The sequence below is a fragment of the Mercenaria mercenaria genome, chromosome 1 (genome assembly GCF_021730395.1).
Source record: "Mercenaria mercenaria strain notata chromosome 1, MADL_Memer_1, whole genome shotgun sequence".
Taxonomy (NCBI): domain Eukaryota; kingdom Metazoa; phylum Mollusca; class Bivalvia; order Venerida; family Veneridae; genus Mercenaria; species Mercenaria mercenaria.
The window spans coordinates 26,172,989-26,190,957 of record NC_069361.1 but is presented as its reverse complement, the minus strand read 5'-3'; the positions used below and the strand labels follow the sequence as shown (position 1 = coordinate 26,190,957).

At 35.2% G+C, this 17,969-nt stretch overlaps 1 protein-coding gene across 3 annotated transcripts in view; it reads left to right on the top strand.

Moving 5' to 3' along the window:
* The window catches only part of LOC123543449 (kynurenine 3-monooxygenase-like), a 29,008-nt gene that overhangs the window by 641 nt on the left and 10,398 nt on the right, over positions 1-17,969 (top strand). The window contains exons 1-5 of one of the 3 annotated variants that reach the window (XM_045329519.2): positions 2,308-2,517; positions 14,612-14,681; positions 15,018-15,208; positions 17,322-17,370; positions 17,711-17,798. In XM_045329519.2, the coding sequence (XP_045185454.1) occupies positions 2,449-2,517; positions 14,612-14,681; positions 15,018-15,208; positions 17,322-17,370; positions 17,711-17,798 (467 nt within the window). In that variant the 5' untranslated portion in view covers positions 2,308-2,448. Of the gene's footprint in view, positions 1-2,307; positions 2,518-3,344; positions 3,451-14,611; positions 14,682-15,017; positions 15,209-17,321; positions 17,371-17,710; positions 17,799-17,969 lie in introns of those variants that run through there. The other 2 variants (XM_045329534.2, XM_045329524.2) reach the window with 2 other exon arrangements.

The window sequence follows — 17,969 nt, the reverse complement described above, 5'->3', positions numbered from 1 at the left end:
CTTATAACTTGTGTAGCTCTGTACGGCATTTGAGGATAAATCATGAAAAATAGTTCTAGACCTTTTTAAAAAAAATATACTCGCATGATTTTAGTCACTTGTAAATGGCTTTCAGTATAATGTACATACGTAGATGACACTTTAATTAACATTAAATACTGTTATGATTTCTCTGTATATTATTTTGCTTATTACATTGTTTATTACAACATTTATCTTAAATTTAATAACGTTTAAAATAGAACAAATTCATTGACTGTTTCAAAGAATAGCAAATATTTCCTGCATTCGGTTTCGTGATAAATAGGTTTATCGAAAACGTATTTTGCTTCTAAATACAGAAGGATTTATCATTGGATCTACTTGATGCAACCGTTGTCACGGTGAGTGTCTGACTTAACGCTATGTTACTGAATAATTTTAGTGGTACATTTACGATAGAGCACTCGAGAAAAAAAGTCTTGTGGTCAAGACAATATGGCGTGTCGTAGAGACTTCGAAAAAGAAACAACGAGGTGTAAATCATATATCTATAGCGTTCGAGATAATTGTATCTTAAAAAATTATCTTTCCCGATTAGATCTACCGATTTTTTCTTTTATTATTATCTTTTATTAAGTTTTTAACACACGAAACAGATTTGTTTACAACATGGTTCAAAATACCGAAGAAATGTTTCATTGAAAATGATTTGACGTAGAAATCGAAAGTAATCAAGTAATCGTCCAGAACCACGTTGACAAACAGACGGACGACTGATTATTGTGTGTTTTTCTTTGACCCGAGTAAGCTTAAAAAATATACAATGCTTTTCTGTCTTGATTTATAGAACAGATAACTATAAACAAGTAATTCCATAGTTTCGGAGAAATCAATTCTATAAATAGCAATACAATACTTTATTACAATTGATGCATTCAGGTCTCGTGGATTTTGCAAGACCGGATCACACTCGGCACAGCGACTTGTGGGACTCAGGCTTGTCAAAATCCATCCGAGCTGAATACCGCAATTCACGTAAAGGTACTGTTATGATAACTCTGATATATCAAAAAATCAATAAACTAAGAATGGACTTCATGTACAACGAACAATTTAATTTATTATAAATCTACTGGGATGTTTTTAGCAGCACAGACTGATACTTAAATGACTATTTTTGAAGTATCTTATTGTTGATCAAAACTCTGTTCATCAGCGGTCTTTTGTTGTTTCATTTTTGCAGTTTACAATTTGTGCATGAAAATACAATGAGTGTAGTTTTTCAGTTTTCATCTTGCTCCTATGCCAATGTTAAGTAGCATTGAAATAATTGTTCTTCGGTTACTATGAAATTTCTTTCGTCGTGCTATAGCTGTTTTAGAAGTAAAATTTAATGCCATATTACTTTTTGTCAAAAGTCTCTTCATTTTTTGACTAAATCGCTGCATTGTAAATCTGAGATTTATTTTTAAAATTCATAAATAATCCGTGAATTAGATTTATAAATATTATGTTTAAAAAAAAAATAGTTTACTGAACCGCTACTTAACCAACTATCTGTTAGAGCCATGATACAACGTGTTTCGGTACTGACTATCAAATTTCGAGTTATGGTTATACCGAATTAATATATTTATTTCAACATTTTTTTTTTTTATTTTTAGCAACACGTATGTAACTAACCGTGAAATTTTATGATATGAGCCGAGCCATGAGAAAACCAACATAGTGGGTATGCGACCAGCATGGATCCAGACCAGCCTGCGCATCCGCGCAGTCTGGTCAGGATCCATGCTGTTCGCTAACAGTTTCTCCAATTCTAATAGGCTTTAAAAGCGAACAGCATGGATCCTGACCAGACTGCGCGGATGCGCAGGCTGGTCTGGATCCATGCTGGTCGCAAACCCACTATGTTGGTTTTCTCATGGCGCGGCTCATATATGAAAAACAGTTATGTTTAAATGTATTAAATTATTGTTCTTGGTATTGAAAGGGAACATGTTATCTCAAATTCTTCGAAAATTGATAAGATTTTTTTTTTTTACTTAATTATGGTTTTTGCAAAATAAGTGAAAATAAAGTGAATCAGCGAGTTAATGAAGCATTTATCTATAACAAAAAAAAATAAAAAAAAAAAAAAAAAAATACACTATTGCGTAAATAAATATTGTTACAGTAAATGTTATTTATGCCAAGTAATATTCCCGTTAGAGCAGGACACCAACACCTATGGAGTACGAACATGTGAAAGTAACGTAAGTTATGAAATGTATCTATAATTAGAAAATTAATATGATGTGACCTGTCTCACCATGCATTACGCAGGCATGACCAGTGAAATGATTCACTATGGTATTCCTTTAAAGCAAAGGAAGGAATTCCAAAGAACTCGTTGGCGGAAAATAAAAACGGCGCATTTTGCGCTTTAAGATTCATTCTAAGACCGGAAGCGAAACAAGAAACAAGATGCCGAATCCTAATAGTAAACTAACAGATCGTGGGCGGAAAAAAATTGTGGTTATTGGAGCTGGACCGGTGAGACAGTGTTTTAGATATTTTGAATATGTTAAACTAGCAAAATTATTTACAATTTTTATTTCAGTTTTTAATAATATACTAGTATGTAATTAAACAGTTGCTAAATTTGATAAAATAAAGAAAGTGAATGGATCAGATGTGTGCATCTTCTAAGTAAACTTTCAAAATTTACTTTTTTCCCGTGAGACTGAATAAAGAAAAGAAATTGAAAAGCCCCGTAAATATGACTTCTTTTAATTTTTTTTTCAAACATTATTTCGTATTTTCGTCTTAAAATAATACTTGTCCATCTTAGAAACATGTATTAATTAAGACATATATAAAATTCGTTTTGAAAATATATATCCCGTTTTTCAACTTTTCATTCTAAACTTGATTTTTCGTATTTATTATCCTAATTATGATGATGAACTGTAAAAATTTCCATAATTTTATTTGCTATTTTCTACTCATTGTATTTTTACAATGTCTTAAGTGCATGCCTATACTTTTTTCCACTTCGGTTGTTTGTTTTATTATGTTTTACACTTGGTGTTTATTTTGCTATGTATTGCGAGAAAAAAAGTCTAATAACTTTTGAATAGGGCATTTACGTATAAATCATGAAAAAATGTTCTAGATCTTTTTTCTCTAAATTGGTCGCATGATTTTGATGGCTTTCAGTATAATGTACATACATAGATGGCACTTTAATAAACATCAGTACTGTTATGATTTCTCTGTATGCTATCTGCTTATTGTTTACTATTAAAATTATTACGTTTAAAAATAGAACAAACTCATTGATTGGTAGAAGATAGTTTCAAAGAATAGCAAATATTAAAATTTTCTGCTTTCGGTTTCGTGATAAATAGGTTTATTTAAAACGTGTTTTGCTTCTAAATACAAAAGGATTTATCATTGGATCTATTTGATGGAACCGTTGTCACGGTGAGTGCCTAATTTATCCTATATCACAGAATAAATTTATAGGTACATTTACGTACTTGCCGATAAAAGTCTGGTGGTCGAGACAATATGGCGTGCCGTAGAGACTTCGGAAAAGAAACAACGAGGTGTGGATCATATATATAGCGTTCGAGATAATTTAATCTTAAAATATACCTGTCCTGATTATCACCTTTTATTTATTATCTTTTATTAAGTTTTTAACACATAATCTGTTGAAGCAGATATTGTTAACAATACGTAAAAATGTTTCATTGAAAATGGTTTGACGTACAATTCGAAAGTAATCGTCCAGAAGCACGTTGACATACAGACGGACGACTGATTATTGTGTATTTGCTACTTTGACCCGAGTAAGCTAAAATATAAACAATGTTTTTCTGTCTTGATTTATAGAACAGATAACTATTAACAAGATTTTCCATAGTTTCTGTGAAATCAATTCTAAAAATAGCTACAATACAATACTGTTATTATAATTGATGCATTCAGGTCTCGTGGATTTGTGAGACCCAGACTTGTCAAAATCCTCTCCAGCCAAATACAACTTTGCAGATAAAGGCACTGTTATAATAACCCTGTTATATCAATAATCAATAAACTAAGAATGCAAATTGTTATACATCTACTGGGATTTTTTAGTAGCACAGATTGATACTTGAATGTCTATTTTTAATAAAACGTTGTTTATCAGCGTTTTATTTGTTGTTTCATGTTTGAAGTTTAGTTTAAAGTTTTGCATGAAAATAGTTTAGTGTGTAGTTTTTTTCAGTTTTCAAATCGCTCCAATGCCAATGCTAGGTAGCATTGAAATGATTGTTCTTCGGTCACTATGATTTAAATAATAGTTTATTGAACCGTTACTTACCCGACCAGTTCTCTCATTAGAGCCATGTTACGCCGTATTTCGGTACTGAGTATCAAATTTCGACCGAGTTGTATTTAGACCGTGCTGTGATAGTCACTTGGGCTTAACGTATTCTGTATCTTCACTGCCAAAATGCATTACTTAATAATTATGTACATACATAATATCAAACGGTTTTAATGATAATCTGATACATATATTAAATAGAAGTGTTTGAACATTCGCAGTACGCATTAGATTACCATTACTCGGTGTCCTTCTGAGTGTTATATTTTTCTTCAAAATGTATCCGTTCTACGCAGAATTTTGGTTCACATGACCAAGAAAGGCAAACCTCTGAAACACAAACACATACATTGATCCTTTAACTAAATTTCTTCAACAAATGTTCGGTCCAGTACATTTATCAGTAGGCATTGTCGGACATACGCCCTCTTATATTACCAGTTTTTTTGTGTGTTTTCGCCTCTGCAACGCAATTAAACGATTAATTAAGAAGCCGACAGGATCAAAGTCCCCCGCCATGTGAATATCGACATCGTCTTCTTTGCCACCGTCATGGTAGTATACACGTTCTATACAGTATGATTATGGTAGTATACACGTTCTATACAGTATGATTAGGTACATAAGTAAGATAAATTACTATTAAAGCAACAAGTAAAACTCACGAGCCCAGTGTAGCAAAACAAATAAATGTGTATAAAAGAAATAGTCTAATAAAAAAATATTTATTAAACTGGTCTAACAAATTTTGTTTCATTCCATGTCCCTTGACAAATTTTATGCACTTTTACAACACATTTGGGTACGACCAAAACCTTCGAATACCAAAAATGCCTAAGTACCATTTCTGTAACAAAATGTTTAAGACCACTTTGTGGTGTAACAGGGCCATCTAAGCTTCATAAGCTCGACTTTTTTCAATTAATGGGTGATTGTCGTCGACCGTGTAAAATGAATGTTAGTTGGTTTGTAAGAAAGTGCGAGCTCTTTGGCAACACGTAACAAAATCAAAGTATTAGGAAAGCAACTCTTGCTTACACTTTTGCGTAATTATATTTATTTCTAAAGGAAGATCTGCGTGAAATCAGTTGACCTAATATTTAAGGTGTCCCAGCACGAAATATTGCATTAATTTACATAATTTTCAGCAGAATCTGGGACAAAAAATCACACGGAAAATAACCCTCAGTTGCGCTTGGTAAGAACATATCCAATGCATTTTTGTATTTTTCCTGTGTCTATCGCAATTGAGAATTCTATGAATTCTGTCGTCCAAAAGAGCGTTACTGTCATCTTGAAACGCGAAAAACAAGGAACCGAGTACATAAAACACGTTCTGCGTCCAACGTACGTCCGTTATAAAACTGTCGCTGATATTTAAGCGGTGTGCATAACCCCACGCGCAAAATTGCTTCAAAAGTCACGAACTAATCAACAGTAGACTTTGTGGGGGAAGACTTTGGTGCTAAAAATGTGTGAGATTTATTCGGATAGAGAAAAACTACCGTTTTTATGCCGTTGCTCGCTCGCTGTGCGTAAACGGTTTGAAACTAAGATTTTTCTGAAAGAGTTTTCACTTGCCAAAAAAGACGGCCAACCATTTGTAAAGAATTTTTTTTTTTAAAAAGTTACGGACCTGGAAGCAATGTACATGTCAAAATGCTCTTAAAGACCTTTCTAAAGGCTCATTGTCACAGGAGCAAAAAAAATTCAAATTGACTTTTTGGCATTTTTTCCCTTAGAAAACATAATAATTGTAATATATTTAAGTGTATATGGCTCATGGGCCCATACTGTATCCTAGGTACGCTACTGCCACCTGTGTGTTAGATGGTGGCGAGATTGTACATTCACTGGTTTGAAAATTCCTTATACAAAGTCAACAATAGATACCTTTTAAAACTTGTATATTCAACTTTGCATTTTAATGTAGGCTACACTGTTTTGTAATGTACATTAACGGTTAGCCCGACATTCTGAGAAAAAAATCTAATAACAATAAATCATAGAAGGAAAAGTTGTTTTTACATGACAACTGAACAGCATATAAAACATGTATATCACTCTACAGGACAATTGTCAATTCATTGAATTCAGGAAAAAGGACTGCACAAAGTGGCCACATTTTCGGACAGTTCAACACATTTCAAACTCTCCGTTTTCAAAGGACTATTATATATTTGTGCTTCGATGCATTTGCAATAATGTTCAAGTGCTAAAATTTCACAAAACTATGTTGAACGTAGTTTTCAGCAATTACTTATTTCAATTCCTAAACAGATGACATTCATTTTTAAGGGGGTGGAGGATATTTTAAATATCCAGTCGAATGGGACAGTACGGTAGAACATGTAATGGATAGTAGATTGTTGGTAAAGCTAGAATATTTCTGTGTTTTGGTATTTTGTCACTGATGTTAGAGCCTTTCTCAGCGGGGAGTGATTTTATTTACACTGTCTAACTTGTTGAAAATAGGGTAAGTGCGCGTTTGGCATGCCCTAAACTCGTTTAAATCCCCGAGTTTCCTTTTTATAGGTTACTGACCGTTCCAAGGCGGTGCTGCAATATTCAACTTGTTTTCTGCCCGTCTCGTATTTTGTGTTGTGTATGTTGTCATGTTTGTTGTTAGCGTTTCTTTCCTCTTTCTCCTCACTACACACTTTTACCCCCATCGCCCTATCCCATCCTTTTCCCTTGCATTTATGCTTCCTTTTACCAATAGTAAGTTATCGTGCCCACCATAATTTTGTTCGCCGGCCGTCTTTAGGTGAGGCCCGACTGTTGTTTTTTCCTGCTTATGTGTGTGTCTGTGTATCTGTGAGTGTTTGTCATGGGCGGTGTCCCACAGTGTTGTTTTTTCTTATTTGTCTGTTTATCTGTGTATGTTGTGTATGTTAGGTGTGTGTGTGCGTGTGTGTTTGCGTGCGGGTGCGCGCGCGTGTGTGTATGTCTTTTATACGTGCGTGTCTGCGATGTTGTAGGATTACTGCAATTTACACAAAGTTGATTGAATATCCATGCATAGATGAAAAACTACAGACAGAGCATGAAACAGTAATCAAAATATTTTACAAAATGGACGGAAAGAATCAATTGAAGCAAGGGATCTGGATGTTATGCATGTCACATAGTCTTATTATTGGGAACATTTGTGTCAAATATTATTATAATCCCTTAATGGATGGCAGAGATATGGGAGATATGGACCAGAGACGGAAAATCCCTATTGACCTTTACCTCCGACTCTGACATTTACCTTTAAGCATGGGATCTGGGTCTTGCGCATGACATGTTGTATCATTACGGGGAACATTTGTGCCAAAAATATTAAAATCCCTAGATGGATCGCAGAGTAATAGACCGCACAGGTAAAAAAAACCCTATTGAACTTTGACCTCCAAGTGTGTCCTTGACCTTTGCGTTAGGGATTTGGTTTTACACGTGAAATATTCTCTCATTGTAGGAAACATCTTAGTCAAGTTACATGTAAATTCCTTGATGGATTAAGAGTTACGGGCTTAAAAAGATATAAGATATGAGTGTGACATTCACCTTTAGACTAGGCGTCAGAGTTAGCGCATGACATACGGGATACATTTATGCTAATTAGTATTAAAATCCCTTCAAGTGATCTTGAACCTTAATGTAGGGGTCCGGATGTCGTGCATGACACTTCGTCTTATAATAGGGCCAAGTAATATTAAAATCCCTCTATGGATGACAGACTTATGGAACGGACACGAAATTGCGGACGGACAGACGAACGGATCGAATGACAGAATGACAAATTGAAAAGCGCAAGCCAGTAGTTGACAAATAAATTTTAACAATTACTTACATGAGTATAAAAAAGAAAATGAAAGAAAAAGAATGACCAGGGAATGGTATACCAGACTTGATCGTAAGTTTTTAAAATAGTTATATGAAAGTGAGATCTCGTTTTGTATGATGCAACGATCACACAAGCTATTTTGTCCTAAAATAGAACAAAAAGGCAAACAGCTAAGTTAAGTTTCCCAACTTTCGTTTTCGCTCATAATGATTCCTACATGCAATTTATTTAGGTATTTTCAGAAAACGAGAATCCAATAAGGAATTTTGTAAGGAAAAAAAAAACAACAAAAAACCCAACAACAACAACAACAACAACAAAAAACAATGGCTAAGCATTTTTTTTCTGAATAACATTGGAAGATTGCACCGCAGTAAAACACATGACCACATTTGTTTTCAAATGAATTTATGAGTGAAAGACACTGGAATTTGATATAAATATTAAGCTATTATCTATATATACTCACCTGAGCACGAAGTGGTCAGTGATTGTCCGGCGTCCGCCGTCGTCCGTCGTGTGTCAACACATCTCCTCCTAAACCACCAGTCTAATTTTGATGAAACTTCACAGGGATGTTCCTTGCATGATCCTCCTTAAAATTCTTCAAAGTATTGAATTCTTCTACCAAATTTTGTCCTAAAATAGAACAAAAAGGCAAACAGCTAAGTTAAGTTTCCCAACTTTCGTTTTCGCTCATAATGATTCCTACATGCAATTTATTTAGGTATTTTCAGAAAACGAGAATCCAATAAGGAATTTTGTAAGGAAAAAAAAAACAACAAAAAACCCAACAACAACAACAACAACAAAAAAAACAATGGCTAAGCATTTTTTTTCTGAATAACATTGGAAGATTGCACCGCAGTAAAACACATGACCACATTTGTTTTCAAATGAATTTATGAGTGAAAGACACTGGAATTTGATATAAATATTAAGCTATTATCTATATATACTCACCTGAGCACGAAGTGGTCAGTGATTGTCCGGCGTCCGCCGTCGTCCGTCGTGTGTCAACACATCTCCTCCTAAACCACCAGTCTAATTTTGATGAAACTTCACAGGGATGTTCCTTGCATGATCCTCCTTAAAATTCTTCAAAGTATTGAATTCTTCTACCAAATTTGTTCAAATTATCCCCTAGGGTCAAATATGGCCCCGCCCTGGGGGCCACATGGTTTACATTGATTTATATAGGTTAAAAAGTTGAAAATCTTCTTGTCCAAAACCACAGGGCCTAGGGCTTTGATATTTGGTATGTAGCATCAACTAGTGTTCATCTACCAATATTATTCAAATTATTCCCCTAGGGCAAATATGGCCCTACCCTGGGGGTCACATGGTTTATATAGACTTATATAGACTTATATAGGGAACATCTTCTTGTCCAAAACAACAGGGTCTAGGAGTTTGATATTTTGTATGTGATATAATATACTGGTTGATATTTGGTATGTTGCATTGCCTAGTGGTCCTCTAACAAAATTATTCAAATTATGCCCCTTAGTTGAAAAGAGGTCCCACCCAGGGGGATCCCAAATTTACATAGACTTATATAAGGAAAAATATCTTTTTTTTCTGAAAGTTTAAGGCCTAGGCCTTTGACATTTGGTATATATCATTGCATAGTTGATCTCTAACAAGATTGTTCGAATTATGCTCCTGGGGGTGAAAAGGGGCCCCGTCCCGGGGTCACATGTTAAATGAGTTATATAGGAAAAAATACTTAAAAATTATCAGATCATATTTCTTAGACTGTTTGATTATAATTACCTGATGATTAGGGGTCAGTTGACCTTGACCTTGATCTACTTTCTTATTTTTAGCCCACCATCATCAGATGATGGGCTGTTCAAATCACTCTGCATCCGTGGTCCGTCCGTCAGTCCGTCCGTTAACAATTTCTCGTTATCGCATCTACTCAGAAACTACTGGGGGGATTTTGACCAAACTTTGTCAGAATAATGTATTGGTACCCTAGTTGTGTCCCCCTGAAAATCAGACTGGTTCAACAATTTTAGTGAGTTATTGCCCTTTGTTTATTTCTATAATTTATATAGATTTATATAGGGAAAAACTTTGAAAATCTTCTTGTCCAAAACCACAGGGCCTAGGGCTTTGATATCATCTAGTGGTCTTCTACTAAGATTGTTCAAATTATCCCCCTAGGGTCAAATATGGCCCCGCCCGGGGGTCACATGATTTACAAAGACTTATATAGGGAAAAACCTTGAGAATCTTCTTGTCCAAACCATAAAGCCTAGGGCTTTGATATTTTTATTGTAGCATCATCTAGTGGTTCTCTACCAAGTTTGTTCAAATTATCCCCCTAGGGTCAAATATGGCACCGCCCTGGGCGTCACATGGTTCATATAGACTTATATAGGGAAAAACTTTTAAAATCTTCTTGTCAGTAACCTACAACATTCAAATTTGGACCACATGTATGGTTTTGAGTGGCAAGATGAACCTTGACATGAGTTGACCTTGATTTTGACCTTATGACCTACTTTCACATTTCTGTAGCTACAGCATTTAAATTTGGACCACATGCATAGTTTTGTGCACCGAAAAAAACTTTGACCTTGACATTGACCTAGTGACCTACTTTCACATTTTTGAAGGTACAGGCTTCAAATTTGGACCACATGCATAGTTTTGTGTTCCGAAATGGCATTTGACCTAGATTTTTACCTAGTGGCCTACTTTCACATTTCTCAAGCTTCAGCCGTCAAATTTGGACCACATGCATAGTTTAGTGTACCAAAACAAACTTTGACCTTGACCTTGACCTAGTGACCTACTTTCACATTTTTAAAGGTACAGGCTTCAAATTTGGACCACATGCATAGTTCAGTGTTCCGTAATAAAATTTGACCTTGATTTTGACCTAGTGACCTACTTTCACATTTCTCAAGTTACAGCCTTCAAATTTGGACCACTTCCATAGTTTTGTGTACCGAAATGAACCTTGACCTTAAGATTGACCTAGTGACCTACTTTCACATTTCTGTAGCTACAGGCTTCAAATTTGGACCACATGCATAGGATTGTGTACCGAAACAAACTTTGACCTTGATATTGACCTAGTGACCTACTTTAACATTTTTGAAGGTACAGGTTTCAAATTTGGACCACATGCATAGATTTGTGTTCTGAAAAATAAATTTGACCTTGATTTTGACCTAGTGACCTATTTTCATATTTCTCAAGCTACAGCCTTCAAATTTGGACCACTTGAGTAGTTTTGTGTACAAAGAACTTTGTCCTTGAAACTGATCAAGTGACCTACTTTCACATTTCTCAAGCTACAGCTTTCAAATTTGGACCACATGCATGGACCACATGCGCAGTGTTGTATACGGAAATGAAATTTGACCTTGAGCTAGTCAATAAGTCTTGAAATTAGGAACACTCAAAAATGGCACATTGGTGGGCGCCAAGATCACTCTGTGATCTCTTGTTTGAAGATACAGCCTTGAAATTTGGATGACATATACAATTTTGCACATTTATCTAAAAACTAACTTTCAATGACCATGAATGTAACCTACTGATCTACTTTCTCTTTTTGTTTTAAGATACAGCCTTGCAATTTGGATGACATGTTCAGTTAAGCACACTGATCTTAAAACTGACTTCCAGTGACCATGAGTCTGACCCACTGACATACTTTCTTGTTTTAGAAGCTTTAGCAAAGAACTTTGTTCAAGCAAGCAACTTAACTCAGGTGAGCGATATATGGCCATCATGGCTCTCTTGTTTTCAATGGGATTGCTGGCTGTCAATTAGTCCAACCAACATGACGTTTAGAACGGCGTTGTAAGTTTTGAATGCCTCTTAAAGGGATGTCAGCTACAAAATTTTCGAATCATGAATTAAGCAATCCTGATAAACGGAATGAGTTAGGTCTTAAGATTATTATATATACAGATTTCAAATAGTTGACTTAGAGACACACCGCATCCGTTTACAGTTGGGCGCTACTCTTCTCTGATAGTGTCTGACGGAAGAGGGGGAGGATTCTGTGTTTAGCAGTTTTTAAATCCTGTTTTGATTTCTGTCTTCTGACCCGTTTCGGCGGGCCCTTAAGGGCGTTTCTTTTGTTGTTCTGTCTTCTGCGAAGGGCATTGAGTACATGCGTTTTTGGTTCTTAATGTTTGCTTTTTAATTAATTATACAGGAGCATTTTGTGTTTTAGATGCCATGTCTTTTGTTTCCATTGCGTGTGTTAGAGATTCACCAGGCGGGATTTACTTTTATTACACTGTTTAGTGACTTTAGAATATGGTGAGTGTAAGAGTGTGGTTGGGAGCGCACCGGTTTAAGCTCCTCGGTTGTTGTTTTGTCACTGACCGTTCCAAGGCCGTGTCCCATTTTGTTCCTTTGCTTTTTCGTTTTGTTCTCGTGTGATTTGTATGTGAGTGTGTGCGTGAGTATGCGTGTGTGTGTGTGTGGCTGGGGGGAGAGGTTGTGGGGGTGGGGGTGGGGTAGTGTGGACATTTGCATGCTGAGTTTCGTTTTGGTTATTGGATCTTGGCATTCCCTGTTTGATATTTATCCTTGTTATTTAACCAATGGACTTACGTCACCACGATGAAATTGTATGTAATGTAACATGGCATGACATATCCTTAAAATTGTCAGTCTCAAGCGTGTCCAGCACATCGACATATACATAGAATATTCAACATACTATGCGTACTAGTAAATATGCATAATTGAATTACAATGTACCTGAATCAATATTCATTTTATCGAGCCTAATCAGTTTCAGAAACAAAACAGAAACATGCAATAGCGCATAAATATAAAGAACAGGTCATTATGAAGAAGTTTCGATGAAACTGAAATTAGCGCGGAAATATAACTGAATCGTAAGGTAACTGGAATGCTATCAACATTCTAGAACGACATTATACTGTTTATAGCTTTTTGTAACTGCACAAAAGTTTTTTTAATTTTTGTTGTATGAATCACAAATGGCACTTGTTTGTCTTTATAAAACGTATATAACGAACCTAAAATAGGATATTTATTTGCTTAGACCTACACGCGACGTTATAACAATACCACATATTTACAGTTAATTATTGCAATATTGGAGTAAAATATATCTTATATCATATCATAATAATTTCCAACATACGGTGCACAGCTAGAATATAAGAAGCAAATTTAGTGAATTGTTTTCCCCGTGGAACGGAATAAAGGTTTCGCCCTTAAAGAAGCATTCTCTGCGTGTATAAACACTTAAATGCAATTGCGTTTTAGTCTTTTTGAAAGCTATTCATTCTAAATGATTTATTTCTGTATTTAGTAACAATCACCTTGACCAAAGCTGCCTAAAATGAAACAAACTAAAAATTATCTCTATGAAAGCTTCCTATTCACCCGTTTTGAAGCTAACGTTAGAAAACCACTTTTTTTATTTTTAGTAACGATGATACCATAGCCTTCCTAAATTCTAAGTTTGATCGCAATATTTTCTATTCCTTACTTAAGTTATTGATCAGTTAAGTAACAGCAACCTTTACGTTGATCCCCGCGGCCAGAACGCATACCATACTCCGGGCGGGCAGAAAATGGAATAAAACAGTAAATATGTACTGTACAAGGAGCCATAAATCTTACTTATGCAATCTGAAACTTGCACGATGGCATTTCCTTACAGCAGTTAACATTTCTGCTGTGTTTTATTTAAATACTCCACATCGTGCCATAGGTATGGTTTCCGACGGATAGACGGACGGACGGACAACACCAAAACTATATTCCTCTGCATTTGTCGGGGGATAAAAATAACTGTTGTCCTTTTTTGTCAGTCACACGAAGTATCCCATCAGTTGTAATCTCAAACGTTTTTGTTACATCAATATTAAAATGAAAATATGACAATATGGTCAGTTGCAGTTTTGAATTCACATTTATATCAATCAGCGTTAAAACTATAATGGTTATTTTTTGCCAAGTTGATTAAATCTGGTATAATAATAATAATAATAAATAATAATTATCTAAAATAAATGAAATTTTATATGTTTAGTTTTCAACGGTTAAAAAGATTTCCAAATAAAATTAATCGAAAATATTCTTTGTCAGCATAGAGCACAAAGAAGAAAATAATGACATACAAGCTCTCACACGCCCACTCCTAGCGGAACTTTGAATAAAATAGATAAAAATTAAGTCATGAATTGATTTTAAAGGAGTAATTGGGCAACTAAAGGGACTTCACCATATTTAAAATCATTTTTCTGATTTTGTTCGCCACTCTTGTCGACACGTAACAATCGAAATGTATGATGTTAGAGATAGCTTTGTGTGGTTGTTGTATTTTTTTTAAATTTATTGTGTGAGTTAGTCTGTTATAAAGGTCAAGGTCGGTTCATGAAGTGGAGGACAAAGCACCTAATACGATATGTTTATTGCAGGTGGGTTGTGCTGAAGCATTATGGATGGAAAAACGTGGTCATCATGTGGATGTATACGAAATGCGGGAAGGTTAATATAACATATTTATTAATAAAGAAATGCGTATTTACATTTTACCGAGTGTCAAATGAATTGAAATACTTCCGGAATTTCTTCGTAAATTCTATTTGTTTATTTAACACTTGTTATTCGTAAACCACATAAGGTTTTGTTTTTGACAAATGAAGTTAAGATTTGTTTACTGTACTTAATAACAGTTGTAACTTCGACTCTTAAAGGTTTTGAAATTGCTTTTGAATCAATATCGACGGAGACATGTTTTTTTTTTATTTTACAAAATCATTCCGTCCGTAAGAGGTTTCAAGTACACCCTAATCGTTTTGTATTTGCTATATTTCTGTCCAGACCCTCGGATTTCAATAGACGAGAAAGGAAGCAAAAGTATAAACTTGACAATTTCCCACAGGGGTCTGTCCTCCCTGGAGAAGATCAACATGAAAGACCGTGTTTGTAGGAAGGCGATACCATGCTATGGCAGGATGATACACGACAGAGACAAGACAACACGGATCAGTCTGTACGGAGAGAAAAACGAGGTAAAAAGTTAACATAATAATATGTCCCTCTCCATTAACATTGAAATAAAATATGACTCGGTAAGTCACTGACGTTTTACAACAAGTGTAACCACTTCAAAGTTACTTTGATGACTTCGTATTAAATCAAATATACAACTATCATCACCACCTGTTCAGAAGATTTAAAAGGTGCCTAGTAGTAATATTACATCTTTCTTTTTATATTGGAGGCCAGCATTTATATGATATTAATCCAGCATAATGGTGTATGTATGATCATTTACAATCTTATAATACGCATTTTTTAGCCCACCATCATCAGATGGTGGGCTATTCAAATCACTCTGCGTCCGTGGTCCGGCGTCCTTCCGTCCGTCCGTCCGTCCTTCCGTTAACAATTTCTCGTTATCGCATCTCCTCAGAAACTACCAGGGGGATTTTGACCAAACTTTGTCAGAATGATGTATTGGTACCCTAGTTGTGTCCCCCTGAAAATCAGACTGGTTCAACAAATTTTTAGTAAGTTATGGCCCTTTGTTTATTTCTATAATTTACATAGATTTATATAGGGAAAAACTTTGAAAATCTTCTTGCCCAAAACCACAGAGCCTAGGGCTTTGATATTTGGTATGAAGCATCATCTAGTGGTCCTCTACCAAGATGATTGAAATTATTTCCCTGGGGCCTAATATGGCCCCGCCCCGGGGGTCACATGGTTTATATAGACTTATATAGGGAAAAACTTTGAAAAACCTCTTGTCCAAAACCACAGGGCCAAGGGCTTTGATATTTTGTATGTGAAATCATCTAGTGGTCTTCTGCTAAGATTGTTCAAATTATCCCCCTAGGGTCAAATATGGCCCCGCCCCGGGGGTCACATGGTTTATATAGACTTATATAAGAAAAACTTTGAAAATCTTCTTGTCCAAACCACAAAGCCTAGGGCTTTGATATTGTAATGTAGCATCGCCTGGTGGTTCTGTTCCAAGTTTGTTAAAATTATCCCCCTAGGGTCAAATATGGCCCCGCCCTGGGGTCACATGGTTCATATAGACTTATATAGGGAAAAGCTTTTAAAAACTTCTTGTCAATAACCTACAACATTCAAATTTGGACCACATGTATGGTTTTGAGTGGCAAGATGAACCTAGACATGAGTTGACCTTGATTTTGACCTAGTGACCTACTTTCACATTTCTGTAGCTACAACCTTCAAATTTGGACCACATGCATAGTTTTGTGCACTGAAATAAACTTTGACCTTGACATTGACCTAGTGACCTACTTTCACATTTTTGAAGGTACAGGTTTCAAATTTGGACCACATGCATAATTTCGTGTTCCGAAATGAAATTTGACCTTGATTTTGACCCAGTGACCTACTTTCACATTTCTCAACCACATGCATGGTTTTATGTACCGAAACAAACTTTAACCTTTACATTGACCTAGTGACCTACTTTCACATTTTTGAAGGTACAGGCTTCAAATTTGGACCACATGCATAGTTCTGTGTTCCAAAATGAAATTTGACCTTGATTTTGACCTAGTGACCTACTTTCACATTTCTCAAGCTACAGCCTTCAAATTTGGACCACTTGCGTAGTTTTGTGTACCAAAATGAACTTTGACCTTAAGATTGACCTAGTGACCTACTTTCACATTTCTGTAGCTACAGGCTTCAAATTTAGACCACATGAATAGGATTGTATACCGAAACAAACTTTGACCTTGACATTGACCTAGTGACCTACTTTCACATTTTTGAAGGTACAGGCTTCAATTTTGGACTACATGCATAGATTTGTTTCTGAAGTGAAATTTGACCTTGATTTTGACTTAGTGACCTACTTTCACATTTCTCAAGCTACAGCCTTCAAATTTGGACCACTTGCATAGTTTTGTGTACCGAATTAAACTTTGACCTTAAGATTGATCTAGTGACCTACTTTCACATTTCTCAAGGTACAGGTTTCGAATTTGGACCACATGCACAGTGTTGTGTACGGAAGTGAAATTTGACCTTGAGCTAGTCAGTAAGTCTTGAAAGTTGGAACACTCAAAAATGGCACATTGGTGGGCGCCAAGATCACTCTGTGATCTCTTGTTTAAATTTTACTTTTTTTTCTAGTCCATACTGTCGGTCAACAGAGAAGTGCTTCATACAGAACTTGTAGATGGTAATTTAAAATCATATTGTTGTACTTTTTAAGTCTCAGTTATTTGTTTTATCTTATATATAAGATGTTATAAAAAATTGACCCATTTCATAATGTAACGTCAGCGGAGAAAATGCGTTATTGTTTAAATCAAATTTGGATAGATATTAGAAATAGTTTATTCATTCATTTAGAAACAAATTTACGTTTACTTGTGGTTATCTAACAATTTGATAAATAAAAGTTCGCCATTGTAATACTTTAATATCTAAAACTGTTCTGTAAAATGATTAATATTAAAATGAATTAGAATACCGTCAAAATGATTGCATCTTAAAGTACAAATATATTTTTGATTCAGCTGTTGACAAATGCCCAAACACGAGAATATTCTTCAATCACAAACTTGTTGGGACGAATTTTGACAAAACAGAAGTAACGTTCCAAACGTAAGTTTGTTTTACTAAACAAACACACTATTTAAAAAACTTTTTTTTATTTAAAACACAAGACTACTTCAAGAGAAGAAAACAAACAAATTTGTGTTCACTTCCTTGTTTCGTGTATTTGCACTTTTCCAGAATGGTGTAAATCTCAAAAAGTACACGAGTTAATATATC